This window comes from Narcine bancroftii, chromosome 1, assembly GCF_036971445.1.
Source record: "Narcine bancroftii isolate sNarBan1 chromosome 1, sNarBan1.hap1, whole genome shotgun sequence".
NCBI classification, from domain to species: Eukaryota; Metazoa; Chordata; class Chondrichthyes; order Torpediniformes; family Narcinidae; genus Narcine; species Narcine bancroftii.
This window is the reverse complement of record NC_091469.1, coordinates 260,927,215-260,946,552: the sequence shown is the minus strand read 5'-3', so window position 1 is coordinate 260,946,552 and position 19,338 is coordinate 260,927,215. Positions and strand designations below refer to the sequence as shown.

Sequence of the window (19,338 nt, the reverse complement as noted above, 5' to 3'; positions counted from 1 at the left end):
TGTGGAGGTCAGTGCCACTAGTGGTAGTCATAGAGTCCTGTGACTGTTGCCTCTTTGGTAGCAGGATAATGATGACTGTCTTAAAACCCATGGGGATTATGGACTGCTTCAATGACATATGGAAGATGTCTGTAAGGAACTCAGTCAGTTGATCTGCACAGTCCTTCAGTACCTGACCGGGTATGTTGTCTGATCCTGCTGTCTTGTGAGGGTGCAGCTTGGATAGAGTTCTCCTCACCTTGGCTGCAACTATGCAAGGGGCCTGTTCATCACAGGGAGATGGAGCTTTCTTTGGCATAAGCCTGTTATTCTTCCTTTGGCATCAGTCTATCTGAAGGGAGGTGTTGTCTTTAAATTGCAACTTTTCCCCGTGGTCTGTTCTGGTCTTGATCCCTTGTCACATGCGCTTCATGATGCCAGAGTCGCACAGGTGACTATGGATCTTCTGTGACTACTCACGCTTTGCCTTCCATATTGCACTGGAGAGTTCAGTTCTGACTGATCTTCGTGTCATCTTGTCTTCTGTCATGAAGGCAGCATCACGGACCTCTGCGTCCAACTGTAGTTTCTGGTTAGCCCTGGTTGTGCAGCAGTTGATCTCCTTGACATCCTCGATCCACTTTCTGATGTTAGCCAGTCATTGAGCTTGTGTTCTTGATGTTTACGGGGCCATTGTAGGTGGCCGCATCCCTGAAGGACCTCCAGTCTGTGGTCTCGAAGCAATTCTATAATGTTGCTGTGGCCCCTCCTGAGTCTTCCTCAGTTTAAATATCAAACCAAACTGCGGTTGGGGGTATCAAGTCACGCATAGACCAGAGCAGGTAAGGTTGGCAGATTTCCTGTTCAAAGAATGCCAGGTAATCTCTGGTCATCGACACTCGTGACTTTTGTCTCTGTTTTGAATCCCTGATAATTACTGTAACTGAAGTTAAATTCCATTGCTGCTATAGTGGGATTTGAATTTAGGTCCAGGGTAGTTAGCTTTTGTACTACACTAGTCCTCATAAGGTTAACTGCTGTGCCAGTGCACAACCCAATTGCCAGGTTGTGAGTAAACGGCGAAATAAAATGTTACTCTGCACAGAGCACTTCTGTTGCTTTTGAAGGAACACCTGACTTGGTTTTAAATCTGATGTTTCAATTAAATTGTGAAAATGACATGTTTACTTTGTATTAACCCAGGAGCAAGTCTGTTTTCCAGAATATTCAAATACTTTCCCCTACCACCACAACCTCACTTTAGATTTGATTCCTTTATTATCATGAAATAGTTGTAAAAATGTAATATTACATGAATTTCCTTTACCTGACCTATTATTATTGTCTGGCACCCTTACATTACAGTAAGAGCAGAAGAGAGTCCCTTCACATTCACAGAGTGTCCGTGGATTTGCCTTCAGCATTCCCATAGCCTCTGCACCCACACAGGCCCCTGTTCGATCCATTGGCAACTAGAGTGCCAGTTCCAAAGCTCTGACATGATTAGGAATCCTTCAGCACCCGTGGCCCTTCTGGAGCCTTTCTTTTCCTCAGCACCCTCACAATCCAATTTCCTTCAGTCACTGACTGCCTGTGTGGGTCCTACAGCCTCTGAGCCCCTCGCTGCTCTACTGCTGTGGTCACGGATGCATAGAGTCCTTCAGCTACTGAGCCCCTTGCTGGTCGTCTGCCACGTATTGCAGGATCTCTGCCCCTTCTCAACAGGTAGCTGTTCTCCCAGTTTCTGGTGCACCGCACTGTTCTGCTGCTCCCCCATAGTCTGCAATCCCTCATGGTCGCTGCTGAACATAGGCACCACCATCCTGGGCACAGATCCAAAGGTGATAATTATTATTCTTATGTTTAGTCACTGTTGACTGTATAGGTCTCTTTTCCAAAGTGATAAATATTTGAGTACTTTGTAAGTCATGGAAGGGTGTGAGTGAAATAATGGCTTTGCTTGCCCTTATTCATGGTCAATTGATAATCCAGAATGCTACCTTTGGGAGGTAAACTGGCAAAGAATATGCATTAGAATGCAGGTTCTTCATATGGCAATCCAGCTATTGTCTACAAGTTCTCGTAAAGCAAATTCAGGCAAAATGTGCAACATTATTCCTATGGATGCTGCATGACCTCCTGAGTTTTTGAAACCCTTCTGTGCATTGCACTAACTAGACTCCAGCATCTGCAGATTTTCTTGGTTAACTGCACAACATTTCTGTTAAAACATTTTAAAATTGATAAGTGCAAATACAATAGGTTCGTGAAATGTAATTTACCACTTATAAAGTGCTTTTAATGTGTCAGGAATTTGTTTTTAGAGAAAACTTGGGCTGAATAATGTTGGATTGGGGCTCCTGCATACCGCAACTTTCCATACCCCCACTATCTGCTGCAGATAAACGTACCTAATAATCCTGGGTGTCTAATCTGGAGTTGGGTGATAAAACCTAGACTGGCCTCATCAATATCTAGCTCTCTATCTATCTACTGGAGTAGTCTTTGACAGAAGTGAAGGGAGGAAGCTTTATCAGGCATTGATTTTTTACACCAGCCACTGAATCTCCATTGCCTCTCTTGAATGGAGTATTCCAAAGATTCAGAGCCTTCTGGTGAAGCTTTTTTTTCATTGTCAAAATAGAACAGAAAGATTGAATGTAATCCAAATGGGAGATGCTTGGACAATGACAAGAGATGAACTTTTTAATTTCTTAAAGGAGAAAAGAAACCCCTGCCCTTGTCTTTGTGGACTGATTTGAGCTAGAATTGGTAGCATGTAGATATTTTGGACAATAATATCAGGGCTGGTTGGAGGTAGAGTTGGAGAGACAAGTTAAGAAATAGAGACCTGAAACATTTACTTTTCTAATTTAAGTTTGTATATTGATATTAAACATACACAAGACCTGACACAACTCTCAGGACTGTGAAATATAAAAGAAGTGAAGAACAATTATGCATACTATCACTGTCAGGAAACTAATCTCCCACCATGTATTGCAATCAGAAACACACATTGCTGCTTAGTTGTGCAAAACATGAGCTACTGGAGGAACTCAGTGGGTCAGGCAGCATCCATCAACAATAGTACTTACTGTTTGTTGCCTTGCATCTGACAGTGAATCCATACAAATGGCCAGTAACAAAACTCACTGCAGGGTGTACAGATTGATGGACAGAAGACCCGTGGAGCTCGCTGTCTAGTTTACACAAAGATTCAACGCCAACCGCTCACATGATAGAAGCCGTTGTGAATAACATCATGCACATTTGCATTCAATGCACTGGTTGACATTTTAAAAGGAAAGAATAAACTCTTTTGCCAGTTTTAATAGGAAAGAATAAAGTAAAATATTTTGGCAGTTTTAATAAAATCAGTAGTCTTCACTTTTCCTGTGATATTAACCTTATTGAACAGATCAACAGATGCTGGTCTCTGGACATATTGTCGGTGCCTTGGAATTCTTTGAAAGTGTGCCATGTAAAATAGATTAATGATGTATGTAAATGTTCAGAAGGTTTTTTTGATAATGTGCCATTCAAGGGATTGATCAACAAGGTTAAAACACAAGGAACATGAGGTAATGTACTGGTGTGGATTGGTTAACAGTGAAAAGCAAAGCTTGGCAATAAGTTGGTCTTTCTCAGGTTGGCAGGCAGTGATGAGTTGGGTTTGAGAGTTTGGTGCTTGGGGTCCCAACCTTTCATGATCTCAGTCAATGATATGACTGATGAAACAACCTGTTACATCTCCAAGTTTACTTGATGAAAATACAAGTAGTGAGGAGGATGCGAAGTGGCTTCAACAAGATGGAAAGAAGCCCAGTGAATAATATGGCAGATGGAAGTGTGAGGTCATCCACTTTTGTGCACCGAGCAGCTTGTACCCAGATGTTCAATATCAATCCATTTGAATTGCGATCACTGAACCCTGGAATTTGTGCCATTTTTACAAACTCTATGATCCTGCTGGAGTGGTTTTGAAGGAAATTTCCACAGTTGGAATGGAACTATTTGAAGATGGTTGTGCTCTGCAGATCTGGCATACTGTCGACCAGATGGATACTTGGGTACTTTTCAAATTGGTAGTTGCTATTTGGAGCTGGAGCCCTTTGACCATCACCTCTCTTCCCACGTCTAATCTCTCACTAGCCACCCATGCCTTTGCTTTGCCTACCAGCTCCCAATTTCCTCCTTTGCGTACCGTTTTGTGCCTGATTTCTTACTCTGGCCGCATACTTGCCTGCATCGGTCCATATCCTAAACTCTTCCTAATCGCATATCTGAAAAAATGTCTTTTGAATGTCTTAATTGTACCTGTTTCTATAGTTTTCTCAGAGTTCATTTCAAATACTGATTACAATCTGAGTGAAAATGTTGCCCCACATGTCCCTCTTAAATCTTACCCCTCTCATGTTAAACCTATGCCTTCTAATTCCAGCATGATTTTGTTGGGGTGGGGCTGGGGGGAGAGAAACTGGGCACGTTTCATTTTAACCATCATCCATATGATTTTATGCCTCCCTAAAATCTCTCTTTCCCCCCAACCCCTACTTCAGCTTCAGATGCTCCAGAGAATAAAGACCCAGTCTATCCAACTTCTGTCTAATACTTAATTTCTCCAGTCCTGGCAACATCTTGATGAATCTCCTCTGCACTGCTTCCAGCTTATTGATATTCTTTCCGTAATTGTGCAGCTCAAACACCACTTGGGTCTCCAAGTGTGGATTCCAAGGTTCACTTTATTGTCATGTAATAATACATGAGAAATTTAATATGCATGATGTACTTCAACTTTTGTCTGCTGTGAGTCAAAGAATCGCTAAGAGGATTGTCACCAATGCCTTATACAGTTACATCATGAAGTCCCAACCTTTGTCCTCAATACCCTGCATACATGCCTTGTGCCCTTTTCACGGTCCTGCTGACTGACCCAGCTCTTTGGTGCAATCCATTTCGCATATCCAATCTCTGGTCCTGGTCACCCTCTCACTCACATTGCCTTCCTGCCTCCTAACTCAGTACTACTTCCACTTCTATATGTGCTCATTTGTGCTGCAGCGACTGGCTTTCAATGCTTTGGCCTGATTGCACCACTGGATTGAGATCTCACTTTGTCTATGTGAAGACTCGTGTGCAGCAGCTACCCCATGTTAAAAGAAAGCTGCAGGAGATGTCTGAGACCTGGAATGACATGGAGAGGCTCAGCAGTGACAGACCTGAATGCTGCTCTATTATAGTAACACAGGGACACAGACAAACCCAGTTGGAGTGAGGTGGAATGGGCATGAGTTGGGCAATCTTAAAAGAAAAACAAATGATAGGAGTAGCAGCATCTTTACAGCAACCCCTGTAGAATTAACAAATATGGTGTGATTCTTTGACGCATTGCAAGAAGCAATCAATGTTCCTGGTTATTAGTACATCCTCTGAATGAGACCAAGAACAACTAAAAAATTTGGTTTGCATCTCAGAAGAAGACAAATCCTCCAGGTTAATCCTGATGGTTAATCCTCCTTGAACTGATAAGACCCATTGGTGAGGTATGTGAGACAATGTAGGTTAGGGAAGGGTAAAACCAGGAGAGTCCTACACATGGCAAAATACTGGTAACTTGGTCTTGTCATAACTAGCACCTGCTTTTTCAGACCAGCATGCGCAAGATATGATGGCAATGATCCTGTCCCAAATGCTGGCACCTGATGGATTATATCCTAGTCCAAGTAAGGGGCACAGAAATGTCCACCTTGGAAATCTGTGTCATGATTGGTACTAATGACTGTTGCATTGACATGATCATCTAATCCACAGCATCATTTCTTGCAGTCTGGCTGCAAGATATCAGCATCACCAGAAACATTGCAGCTGTTCAATTTCAAAGCTGTCAAACACTCTACAAAAAAATGATTCATTTCAGATTGAGCTTTTAAAACAATCTGAAGTCCCAGTCTGCAGAAGTGGCTGAATGTCCTCTACTGGCCTGAAGTCGATCAGAATTGACACTCTTAGATAAGAACCATATCTGGTTGGATCCTAATGATCTCCTTTGGAAATTGAGGCTTTTATTAACCACAAAGTCCTCCATCAATTGGAAGCTCCTGGCCTCAATATGCCTGGCTCTTGGATACTGTCAGGACCAACAATGTCTCAACGGGCCCTACCCCATTGAGAGGAAAATGTACCAGCTACAAACTTGTCAGGGACAGATAGGAAGCCGATGCCTCAGCGATTAAGGTGTGGAAAGTTGATTTGAATACTCAATCCAGGGTAACTGATCCAGTCCAACCTTGCTGCTATTCCTGAATGACGAGCTCTCAATCAGGCTTTGAGAACAGCTTGTATCCATACTGAAATTTTAAAACCATCTGGCAAAGACCTTCAGACACATACCCGCAATCTCCGCATCCACATCAGGGGACTTTGGATATCATTATCATAACTGTCTTCACAAAAGCTGATATCTGACTCTGATAGGTAGAGGAGGTATGCAGCAGGGAAAGCCAACACCAATTTCCTCCTTCCAATGGGTGAAAAGCTGCTCCTTGAATTGCAATGTGGATTCATCTTTCTAGAGGCACAGTAGATGTGATCTACATCACACAGTAGCTCCAAGATAAATACAGGGAGCAACACCAACTATTGTAGATGGCCTTTTGGATCCTCTGTAAAGCCTTTGACCATCAAATAGGAGAGACTATTGTTTGCTTCATGATGCATGCAATTCCAACCAAAAAAATCAATGACCAATTGTAGTGAGGACCGATATCAGACAGGATGCATTATTGCCCCAACACTTTATTAATTTTATGTCACAATGCTACAACATAAAATGGGCTTTGCAGTCAACATTGCAGAAGTCAAAGGCCTCTTCTAACCTGTCCCCATTATGTAATGCAGGCCTTGAGCCACGGGAAAATGTTTTATTGGAAGCTGCCTCTCCATGCAGGCAGACAAGAAATTTGTCAGTTCCTTCTTGTGCAGTAGCTCAGCGTTTTGTTCAATTAAGGAAAAGGTGTCTGAAAATTATGACTTCAGACAAGTTACACTATGCCTGATCTACCAGAAACTAGTGATCCCTACTCTCCTATGTGATTCTGAGACTAGCACTACCTACAGAAAACATTTGACAGATCCAACTAAGGTGAAGGTTAAGTGAACTAATGTCAATGTCCTCCCCAAATATTAACATCAGAGTTACCTTCTTGGCTCCATTGGTCAGTTGACTGGATTGATGCCAAGCTCTTGGAACTTTATTCTGTAACATTCAAATGTACTGTTAAAGTCGAGCAGTATTCAGAATGGTATTGAGAATGTTAAGTTCATGAATTAGGGGCAAAAGCAGTGCACCCTCTCATAAACTATCCACTCTGACAATAGCTGCCTGAGCCAAGGAAAAGTCTGGCTCCCATAGAATCAACCACCTCAAACCCTACAAACTGGATTGGAAGCAAGTCATGCTGAATCCTGAGGGAATGCCTCCTTTCTTCTACTGAAGGGTCCCAGGCCTGAAACATTAACACTTTTTCATATCATACAACATCTGTAGATAGTTTTTCCAGCATTTTTTGTATCAGGTTTCCAAAAATTTTAAATTTACTTTTGTGGAGTTACTGCTCTATTTTTCCCTACACATCTAAATCTGTTTTGCTATTCATGTGACCTTTCCATTTCAGAAGCAGCATGTAACTGCAGTGACAGACTTCAGCCTGATAAAAGGACAATTGTATTAGCATTTTGCAAGCTTTCATTTACTAAAACATGGCTTTGTTTGTATGTTTTGAGTCATCTTTTTAAAATTCCAACGTGAAAGGATTTACTTGAATAATGGCACATTTTTGATTAATTACATTCATTTTTTTGCTTGACCACTTTGAAATCTTGAAATCTATTCTTAAATATTTTAGAACATATGGGGCAACTACTTCGTCTGAATTAATCCTTCCTTTCCTTACAGTCTATAACCATACTGACTACATGAAAGATATTTAGTTATGCAAGGTGAAAAGAAAACAAGGCTTTTGTTTTGTGCTGTGGCCCCCAAGGAGCTGTGACTGCTCTAGAACATGATGCTTTGCAAATCGCACACAATTTATTTCTGACCATACACTATTGCAGTCATCTGATGTGTTCTCCAACTTTAAAAATGGAAAGGATACGCTTACTGTAAATGCCCTCAAGGGCTTCCTGTTTGAGTAGATGGCCAAATGCTGGACTGACTTTGGAGTTGCAAAACAACTGCTCGAGCTATATGGTTCTATGCAGACTGAAATTGTCATGGATATACATTGTGCAAATTTGAAGGATTGATGAGTATCATCAGTGCTGGCCAGGGTTAATGCCACCAGTGAAAATAATCTGATATTTCCCAAGCTCAGTGACACTGAAGCTATCAAAGCAGACATCACCTATTTTTAATAATAATTTTAAACTATTTTATTTCCAACAGGAATATCACACTGCGATGGAAAGAAACCAGATTGCAAAAGCAGGACAAGACTCGTGAAAAGGAAAAAATAGGCAATGGCAGTGCAAATCCTTTCACAAAAAGCAAACATAATGGCAGCGATACAAGGCAAAGAAAATGTTGAACGTTTTGAAGGAGGAACACTGACAACTAAGCACCATTAATAGAATTGCAAGAACAGTTTCTCCATTCGGGTAACAGGAGTGACATTTCAGTTATTGGCTGAATATATATATATATATTTGTTGCATTCACTGGGTGTTTAGTGCTGCAGTCAATTTATTAAGATAACCATATTATCATAATTTCATGAAATCTAATCTTGCCAATGTACAATATTTTGGACCACTGTTTCTTACACTACTTGCCAATGCAGGCAGAAACGTTCTGCTTCTAAACACCCATAGGTTCATCTAAGGCCTCAAATTGCACGTGAATGTGGATCATGAACTAATTACTAACTTGGTCATCTCAAGCCAAGAGTTTATCTTATTCCTTTAATGGAATTTTGAAGTGGCCAGCACTGCTGGATCTAGGAGACAATTCAGGCTTCCACGCCTGATAATCAACAAATACAGAAAGAGTAGTACCATTCAACCAAAAATGTCATGGCAACTTGTACTGAATGTTGCTGGTCATCATAGTCGTAGAATTGCACTGAAACAATAAACTTTTTATTTCTATTTCAGGCTGTTAAATCTGTTAAACTGTTGATCCAATATAACTATCCAATTATGCAATTGGATTCCTGGTTGCATCTAACACTGCTGGTCAGTGTTTTGTAAGAAAACTTCTTCCTCGTAATGCATTAAAAATTTTGGCACCTTTATGAAAATATTTTTGCTTTCATGAAATTACGGTATTCAAATCCTTTAGCAATAGTGATCTTGGTTTTGTAGTCTTAAAACCATAGTTATATATGTCATATATACAGACATTTCATCCAGAAATTGAAATCACTGATGTTTTTATACTTGGACTTAACTTATAAAATAGTATTTGATTTTTTTCTACTCTTCTTCATTATGCCATTTTTAAAAGCTGTTGGATTTTTTTTCTGAACACTGGGTACAGGATGAAATGCGAATTTAGTTAGTCAAACAAAGCAAAAAAAACTACAGTGCTAAATTTTGAGATTTAACCAAAATGTTTGAAATGCTTTAATGTTTGAAATATGACTATTGTGTTTTCAGTAGATTATGACAATTATTTTTGTTTTATAAGCTATGGAGTCTTGTGAGAAGAATGTGGTGTAACAAAGTCTTGGATGTGTTCACTTTTAGAGTGGTGCCCCATATAGAGTGAAATGCATTCCTTGGAGGGTGCCTGCTGCTAGTCTTAGATTTTATAGCCATGATTGGTTCAGTCATGACTGAATTAAACAAAGAGTAGTTGTCTAGATTTTGTAAGACTAACAAAATAATAGGAATCTGAAGAATAAGAATCTATTTTCTTGTCAAAGAAAACACTCCTGTTTATCAGCGGTTTCATGGACAGCTTGCAACATAATATGAAGATATTGGTTTGTTGACTTTATCACCTCTCGAAGGTATCATTTTAATGATATTGCTTCCTTTATTTTTTCCCCCAACAACCATCATGAACCTAACATTGAATAGAAACGTAAAACTTTGCTGTTGAAATGCATATCAAGGCTGTGCTTCTGTTATTTTCCCCATTTCTAAAATAAGCCTATTGCCAAGTTGGTGTTAAAATATTTTGTTTTGATCCAAGGCTGGAGAGTAAGCTTACTCCTGAAAGAAATCCGTACCACTAAACCCAAGTCTTGTCTCCACGTCAGGTGAACAGGTTATCACCAAAATGAGCTTCCTTCCTGTTGTGGGAATGCGTGACATCATCACGCAAGTTACGCGGGCAATGGGATTACGTAAGTGGCGCGGTAAGGGGCGGGGCAGTTTAGTGTGTGCACCATTTTTTTGAGAATAAAGAATGCTAACTGCTCAACAAAGAAGTGTCTAAATTAATGTGGATGTGACAGATTGGCAACGAGGATTTTTTTTAAAATCCGGACTACAGAAGATGCAGGGTTTCAGCTAATAAGAAATCAAAAGTGAAGGAATTTCATTGGAATTAATGTCAAAAGACATCAGGAGGAAAGCAAGTATTCAGCAGGAGAAAATGGCAGAAGGGTGTTTTGGAGAATATAAAGAGACCGAAGACTGGCTTGAGATAGATTTGATGTGCACAGCGAGGCCATGATGTCATTGATCCTGAGATCTGTAAGAATAAATGGACACTCTTTTTAAGTGAAGTGGGAAGCAGAACATATCATCTGATCAAGTCTTTAGTGGCACCACGAAAAACAAATACCAAGTCTTATAAAGAATTGCATGACCCGGTTGGAGAACATCTGCCACCAAAACCGACAGTAATCGCCAAAAGATTCAAATTTTATACCAAAAAGCAAAAATCTGGGGAAACAGTTAGCCAATATCTGGCTGAACTGCGTAAGCTTTGTGAAACTTGTAATTTTGGTACCTTTTAAGACAAAGCATTGAGAGACATATTTGTCATCAGGTTAGTGAATGGTCAGGCCCAACAAAGATTACGTGCAAAGGATTTAGGCATTGAGTCTGCCTATGACGTAGCGAAATGGCCCAACGTAATTCTGAGATTATACCGGGGTTACACGTGATCAATAAAATGGACTAATGAGAATGTTTCCAGTGTGGAAAGAACAACTACAGCCCTAATTACTCTATTTTCAAAAATGCTAAATGTTTCTTATGTGATAAGGTGGGGCACACCAAGGCCAGGTGCCCAAGATAGAACAAAAAGAAAGAAAGAGGACCACAGGAGGATGAAAACACCACTACTGAGGTATAAGAAACTATCTTCCAAGGTTAAACACCTTAAGAGAGATGAAGAAAATGAGCCAGAGTACCAAAGTGATCGTGAAGGAACAGCGTCAGAAATTCTTGTTCGAATGAAAATCTATAATGAATGGTCCACATGGAACTCGAAGCAGGGCCTGTTGTATCCTTAATGTCAAAAAATCTGAAAGAAAAACTACTGCCAAAGCTTGGCATAAAACAGTCCACAACATGTACCGGGAAAAAAAATCAGTGGTAGGAAAATGTAAAATCAACATTGAATATAAAGAAAGTACTAAGAAAGGACTATCTCTCTAAGTATTTCAAGCCCTGAATTTGGGAGGGGGGGTCGTGGTTGAAATTCACTAAGATAGCCTAATTGTAAGCATACCAACAAGTTGAACTGGATCTGGATTCAAAAAAAATGTGGCTATTTACACGTGTGTGTGTGTGTGTGTGTGTGATATATATATATGTGAATGTTATATGGGATATCAGCACCAAGTTATTACAAGAAATAAATGCTGGATGCTACTTGGATCATAACGAATCAGGACGACTCAGAATACCTAACTACTCTGGAAAAGGTTAGAACAGACCAAAGTTCTTTAGGCTTGTCTTCATGGCGCCCGTAGTATCCTATTTGGAGTTCATGATTGACCATGAAGGTATTAGAATGGATAAAGCAGACACTAAAGCCGTTCGCAGAGCTCCCTGCCGAGCAGAGTTGCAATCATTCTTGGGATTGGTTAATCATTCTTGGAAACCTATTCCTCTTTGCAGCCTGCTAAACCAATTATCAAAAAAAGATCATACATGGTGCTGGAATGATGAAACAGACAAGGTTTTTAATCAGTTGAAGGAATTGTTGACCTCAAATGATGATGTTCTTATCCATTATGAGCTGTCGATACTTCGCTAGTTGGTCTGGGCCAGTGTTGTCACAAGCCACAGAAAAGGGGAAACTGCCAGTGGCATATGCGTTCTGCTCCTTAACGGCCTGTGAAAGAAATTGTGCCCAAATCAAAAAAGTTAGGACTGGCCATTATATTTGGTCTTAAATGTTTTGCCAATACTTATATGATTTTTTTAAAAGTTCATTTTGGTGACAGATAACAAACCACGGAGTTTATTTTTAGAACTGAAGATGAGCATCTCAGTATTAGTGGTGACAAGAATCCAAAAGTGGGCGATGGAACTTGCAGCTTATAATTATGATACAAAACTGCTCTGCAAACAAGAACGGGCACGCGGACGCATTATCATGCTTACCCATGCCTACAGCAGAACAGAGTGAAGGGAATATCAGTTGGATGGCAGAGGCCATGGCTATCAACCAAAAATAACTGCGTCAATTGCCAATCTCATCCAAGGCCATTAGCCAAGAAGTAAGAAAGGAGGCTACATTGTCAAAAGTTTTGTAGCTCACCTTGAATGAGTGGCCAAATGCTGAGATCATCACCTCTGAACTAAGGCCATTGAAGAGGGTTGCCTGTTGAGGGGGACAAGAACGATCATTTTCAAAAATAATGGCAGGAACCTTAATTGTAGGAGCTCGACACCAATCATCGTGGAATGGTCTGGATGAAGGCGCTGGCACCTAAGCACGTCCGGTGGTCAGAAAGGGATATTGAACAGCTGGTACGGAGGTGCCACATCTGTCACAAAATGCAACCAAAAGCACCTCAAGCAGAAGCAAATCCTTGGAAATGGCGGTCACAACTACCGCATAGGATTCACATAGATTTTGCTGGGCCATAATTGTGGATGCACACTCCAAATGGCCTGTTGTGTGGCTGATGTGATCAAAAACAATAGAAAATAACTCAAAATTACGTAATGTGTTCGCAGAGTATGGGTTGTCAATAAAGCTGGTCTCGGAAAATGGGCCTCAATTTGTATCGGATGCTTTCAAGCAGTTTCTAAGAAACAACGTGAAATATCAGCACCATACCATGTGAGTACCAATGGGAAGCCGAGCGTTTTGTACAGACTTTTAAAATGGCGGTGAAGGCCAGAAAGTCAAATGGGGTATCCCGGAACTAGTACATCGCAGATTTTCTGCCGTCATATCGAACAGCGCTGCACTTCACCACAAAACGCACACCGACGGAACTGATGTTTGGACGCAGCTTAAAACCATGACTCACTGCAGAACCCCCAAATATCAGACTCTGCATCCAACAATCACCATCACCAAACAAATCAGCTGGATCTCTGGAGATTGGGTAACCAGTACTTGTAAGAGACTACAGACAAAATGAAGAGACTTGGGTAAGAGGCGTGCTTTTAAAAAAAACTGGTCGGAGCCATCGAATGGAAAACACATTGACCAGCTAAGAGCAATCGAAGGCTAGTTTCAATTTGGCCCCGAAGAGCTTGTGGACATTCCAGTTTGGATACAGCCAGTTTTTTTGTGGTCCCTTGGAAAGCCCCGGTGCTAGTTACAGAAATACCAGCAGGGAAAGCTGCACCAGGGAAAGAGGCTGGCCAAGCATCCGAGAGGCAAACCATCGTGCCAAGGAACGAGAAGAATTTAGCTGCTCCAAAAAAGTTGGAAACTCCTGTCCATTGTTCTCTACTCCCAAGGAAATCCCAGAGGAACAGACACCGCCCAGCCTATCTTAAGGATATGTGCAGTGACTTAAAGACACAAGAAGGTGGTGAAAGATGATTAATGATAATAATTGTGTGTGTGTATACATATAAATCCATTTTGTTGAGAATAAAGTATGCTAACTGCTCAACAAAGAACTGTCTAAATTAATGTGGCTTTACACTCCCCACTGCAAATTAGATACTTCTTGATAACAGTATTTCTGAAGTTGTTCATCCCATTGTAAACACTTGCTCTGAGGCTAACTTGTTTCATGTTTAAAATTTGCCTCCAATATAGGCAGTTAATGAACTGATTTGGCTTGCTCTAAATGAAACCTGACCAAGAAATTATGCTTTTATAGCTCTATACCAGTGTAACAAACTGACATTGATTCCGATTCTCAGGAAATCCACCATTTTTTAAAAGATTTTGTAAACATATTTTCATACCTGTTGAATTGACAATGTTTGCAATTACAACTTCAGTGGACATGATTTGCGTTTACATTATGCCAAAGCATTGAATGTTTCTTCCTGGAAAATATCTGGCATTTAAATGATTTGCAAAATGTGCAAATCCTACTTGACAGTGTGGTTCATACAAATGTGATTTCTGGAACTCCGTGTCCTTTTGAGTTTTAAAAGAGCTGGATGGATTTCTTGAGTATGGGAATTTATGAAAATCATATTTTTAATGGCAGAAGCATTACAAGTATTTGGGTCCATCTTTCAGGCGTACAGTGCTGATGCTTGGGAATTGTGGAGATCAAGCGAACAGAGGAGAGTAAAATAGTTGAATTAGGACTAGGCCCATAGTTTTCAAATCTAATTTTATAAAGATCAAAGTCATAAAATGTGGGTTTCCAATTGGATTCATCACAACACTCCCTTGTTTATCTCCCATCTTTCATTCTGATCTCCCCCCCCCCCCCCGCTTCTTGTTTACTGCACTCACTATTTTCCCTCTACCCTGACTTGAGGACTCCCATATCCCCCAGTAATTGGCAAATGTACATTGATAAGATACTGTTATCCTCAAAAATTGAACAGCCTAGTTTACCCAAGTGATGTTCATGTGAAGCAGTTCTGAACATAAGGTGCCTTGTAGGGAATTCATTTGTGCTGAAGGCTAGACGAAGTGCCTAAATGTAGCCATGATCCCTATTCTCTTGGCCCTTGAAACACCCTTTCAATACTCTTAAATGAATGGAAGTACATCTTAACCCTTTGTTAGGCTGCAGTATTAATGGGCTGCTTTGATTTGCATTATACACTTCAAAATAATTTTGAGACGTACAAACTTAATCCTGGTCCTTTATATAACTTTCCCCTTATTAATAAATCCTAACCTTGTTTTTAATGTATAATCTCTTGAAGACATGGATAGTTTTATGAATATTTTTACATAGTGGTGTTCATCTCAACTGGTCTGAAGAATTGATTGTGGCAATATATTCTAAATAAACTGGAATATATTAGATTAATTTTGTTTCTGTCTCAGTTACTTAAACTATTTTGTTTCAGGAAGCTTATTGGATATATTTATTAACAGCTATTTGACTTTTATGTTTTGAAGTTAGCTTCTTGTGAGTGCACTGACGAAGGGATAGTATACCTTGGGCGCTATCACTTCTACATTGCAAGTATTGGAAAGCCCCAGTGCCTTTTGTGGCTGGTTGATCTAAAATCTAAAACAAATGTTTTGCCATGTGATGGTGTCACAAGTTGCTGTTGGTGCTCATTCCGCTGCTTATTTAGAATCATTTATTGCAAGGATGAAAGTAACTTGGATTTTCTGTCAGACTTTTAACACTACCAATATAACTGATTTGTACCTCTTGTGTCTTCAATTTTTTTTTGCTGGTATGATGTGCCAGACCAGTCAGCCTTGGTTTTGCTTCTGATTTATTGTAGTTTTGGGGACTTGATATTGGAATTGGCAGAGGCCTGTGTTGTAAAACTCTTTTTAAACCCTTTTAGTGGGTTTTAAGGTTCATGTAAGATCTATTGAACAAAGAGCAGAGTCTTGTTATTCTTATTAATTATTCTTCAGCCCCCATCTTAAAAATATGACCTGATGATTTATCTTGTTAATAATTGCGGGAGCATGTGTGCAGATCGGCTGCTCCAGGTCTAAGATCACAGAAAAATATAACGACATTAAAAAAATATTTAACCAAGTTCTTGGCACATCCTGAGGTGGTGTTATGCATGCATGCATATAGATCTATTTGTATTAACAGTAATATAACATCCCACAGTTTGATGTTAAAGTAAAATGAGTGTTTTTGGTTGCAATAATTTGTGGTTACTGTTGAAGAATAGAAGTGGGCTACTCCAAGCAAATTCATCATCATGGAAGACGAAATTACAGGTAAGCTGTTCCATTACCCAGTGATAAGGTGTTTAATCACTTTAAATCTTTGGAGCATCAATACTTCTGAAACTAGAATAAACCACTTTGAACCAGCGTGAAATCAAAACCAATTCATGTTACATTGCTGGGAAAGATGGTTCGTCAGCTGAAATCACAGCATGAAATTGTGTACAGTGCATGACATGGAAATTATCGCTCCTTTTTCTACCAGTCAAGCTTGCCAAATACTCCAGTCAGTTGAAGGCATGTATATATGATTGAAACTTGTGGAAAATACCTACCTGTTTCGTGGCATTCCTTGTGAGAACTTGGCACTCTTCTGAAGTTTTTATTTCGGCTAGTGTGCAGAAAAAAATTACATTTAATAAGTTGCAATCTATCTATCCTGATGAATACTGCTGGCAGTGTTTTACAACTAAAATTACAAAGGGCGATTGAGGAGGAATGTTCTTTAGAAAGCTATGTCAACTTATCCAATTTACTTTTTGCCTTCCCTGTTTATTGCTTTCTCAGATGGAAAGATAATTCTTGCTTCTTTGTTTCTTAGCTAGTCTTTCCTATTATGTGCATGTTGAATTATACAATAGAATCATGGAGTTTTACAGCACAGAAACCAGTTCTTTGACCCATCTGGTTTGTGTTGATCCAGGTACCTTTCTGAGCTAGTCCTGCTCCTTGTATTTGGCCTATATCCCTTTAAACCAGGTTTCCCAAACTTTTTCTTTCCACTCACATACCTCCCTAATTATTCCCTATACCATAGATTCTCTGAGATTATTAAGGGATTGCTTAAGATGGTATGTGAGTGGGAAGAAAAATTTGATAACTACTGTTTTAATCGTACCTAATTGACTTGTTATGTGCACGATTTCATAACTCCAAAGGATTAAAAATAAATAAATTTAAATTTAGACATACAACACAGTAACAGACCATTTCGGCCCATTAGGCCATGCCAACCAATTACTATACAACTGTATTATTCCTATTGCCTTCTGTAAACACCCTTCATATTTGTTTCTCTTAGTCCCACTGCCTACAATGCAATCCAAAAGTAATTACCCCCTTCTAATTTCTAACCATGTAGCTTCAATGAACATTTCCTGAGAAATGTCCTCTCTTCGTACTGCTGTGATGTTCTCCCTAATCAAGCTTGCAACTCCTAGTCTTCTTTTACCTCCAGTTCTCTCACAGTTGTGGTATCTATATCCTAGAACATTGAGTTGTCAGTCATACCCATCCTTCAAGTCCATTAATCGCTATAATATCACCATCACATGTACTTAACTGTACCTATCCATACCCTGAGCTCATCTGCCTTCTCTGTCCAAATAAGAAATTCAAATAAGCCTCTGAGTCTTAGAATGCCTATGAAACATTTTCTCTTTTTATCATATAATTCTTTCCCTGGGCTCGGGAAGGTAACAGCTATTTTTGGCTTTAATAGGCAAGGCTGGTCATATTCCAAGTACTGTATAGCTTTCTGGATGATCTCTTTTACAGTGTAAATTCTTGGCACTATGTCAAGTTAAAAGTAGTTCAAACAGGATCCGTTTCTTGTATCATTTTGCAAAGCTGAAGCTCTGGGAAACTGAACATTGTTGTATTATTTCATCGGGTGTTACAATTTGACAAAATCTCTAAGCTGTAGGATACTCAAATTATGGGCAAAGAGCAGTGAAATTGAGTTCGAGGATCAAGGTATTTTTGGCAATATTTCAAGTTGCTTTGGGTTTATAAAAATTCTTAGCGGGACATTAATGAGGCTGAAGTACAATACAAGAGCATCAGGTTTTTATGTGATGTGATGTTTTGGCTGCTTCAAATTTTGAAAGATGTGGTCACTTAGAGAGAAGCAGTTGGAGGTATTCCAATAATAGGCTACAAGATATAATCATAATCTTCATGTAATTGTTTAACTTTTGAAGCTTTCTGTCATTTATTTCTTAGAAGATGACTGCAGCGTAGTTCAGGAAGGGAAAGCCAGAAGTATACAATCATTGGGGAATCAGGTGGAGAGGGTGAGCAAATTTTGGGAGTCACTATCTCGTAGATTCTTTCTTGGACCAAACACACTAATGGTATCGTGAAGTACAGCACATCAGCGCCTCTATTTCCTCAGGAGTTTGCAGAGGTTTGGTATGACTCCAGAAAACCTGGCAAATGTTTAAAGATGTGTGGTGGAAAGTGTTTTGACTGGGTGCATCACGTCACCAATATCCTGAGCGTAAAGCCCTCCAAAAGGTAGTGGACGCAGCCCAGGACATCACAGGCAAAATCCTCCCCACTATCAAGAAGAGCCACAGGGAGCGTTGCTGTTGGAGGGCAGCAGCAATCATCAAGGGTCCACACCACCCAGCGCACGCTCTGTTCTCACTGCTGCCATCTGGAAAGAGGTCTAGGTACCACAAGACTCACACCACCAGGTTCAGGAACAGCTGCTCCCCCTTCACCATCAGACTCCTCAACAACAAACTCAATCAGGGACTCCTTTAAGGACTCTTACTTGTGCACGTTATTACTTTTTTTAGTCTCTCTATATTGCAGTTTGTTTACATTTTTTATTTGTTTACATGTTTATGTTGTGTACAGACTTTTTGCCCTACCAATAAGTGGGGATTCTGCCTCGCTCGCAGGAAAAAGAATCTTAGAGTTGAATGTGATGTCATGCATGTATTCTGACAATAAATCTGATATGGTACTATTTTGCAATATCGAGTTCAAATACTTTTTACCTGTTCACTTCAATGTTGTCCACCTGTCGCGTCTTATTGAACTAACCTGAAACTTAATCCAAAGATCTTTGCTGTTTTATTTATTAATTTAAGAGACTATATTTTATTATATCTGAAAATTATATGCTGCTTTTTACATTTTTTAGCTTGCATCGTGTGGAAATAGAAGCAAATTATTTGGGAAAGTTCAACTTCAAATAATTTTGACATCATTAATGGATTGAGGTGGTTATTGGAGTAAGATTATTCTGAGCTTGTTATTTCCAGGTTTAAGAAGAAAAGATTTTAATATCTTGTCATTTCTTGACAAAATGTACAATCTTTCTGTTGGATTGTACTAGCATTAAA

At 39.7% G+C, this 19,338-nt stretch overlaps 1 protein-coding gene across 2 annotated transcripts in view; it reads left to right on the top strand.

Moving 5' to 3' along the window:
• ptdss2 (phosphatidylserine synthase 2) overlaps positions 1-18,967 on the top strand; it is an 87,806-nt gene extending 68,839 nt beyond the window's left edge. For both annotated transcript variants that reach the window (XM_069896688.1, XM_069896680.1), the window contains one exon: positions 8,429-18,967. In XM_069896688.1, the coding sequence (XP_069752789.1) occupies positions 8,429-8,570 (142 nt within the window). In that variant the 3' untranslated portion in view covers positions 8,571-18,967. The remainder of the gene's footprint in view (positions 1-8,428) is intronic.
• The last annotated feature ends 371 nt before the right edge of the window (positions 18,968-19,338 follow it).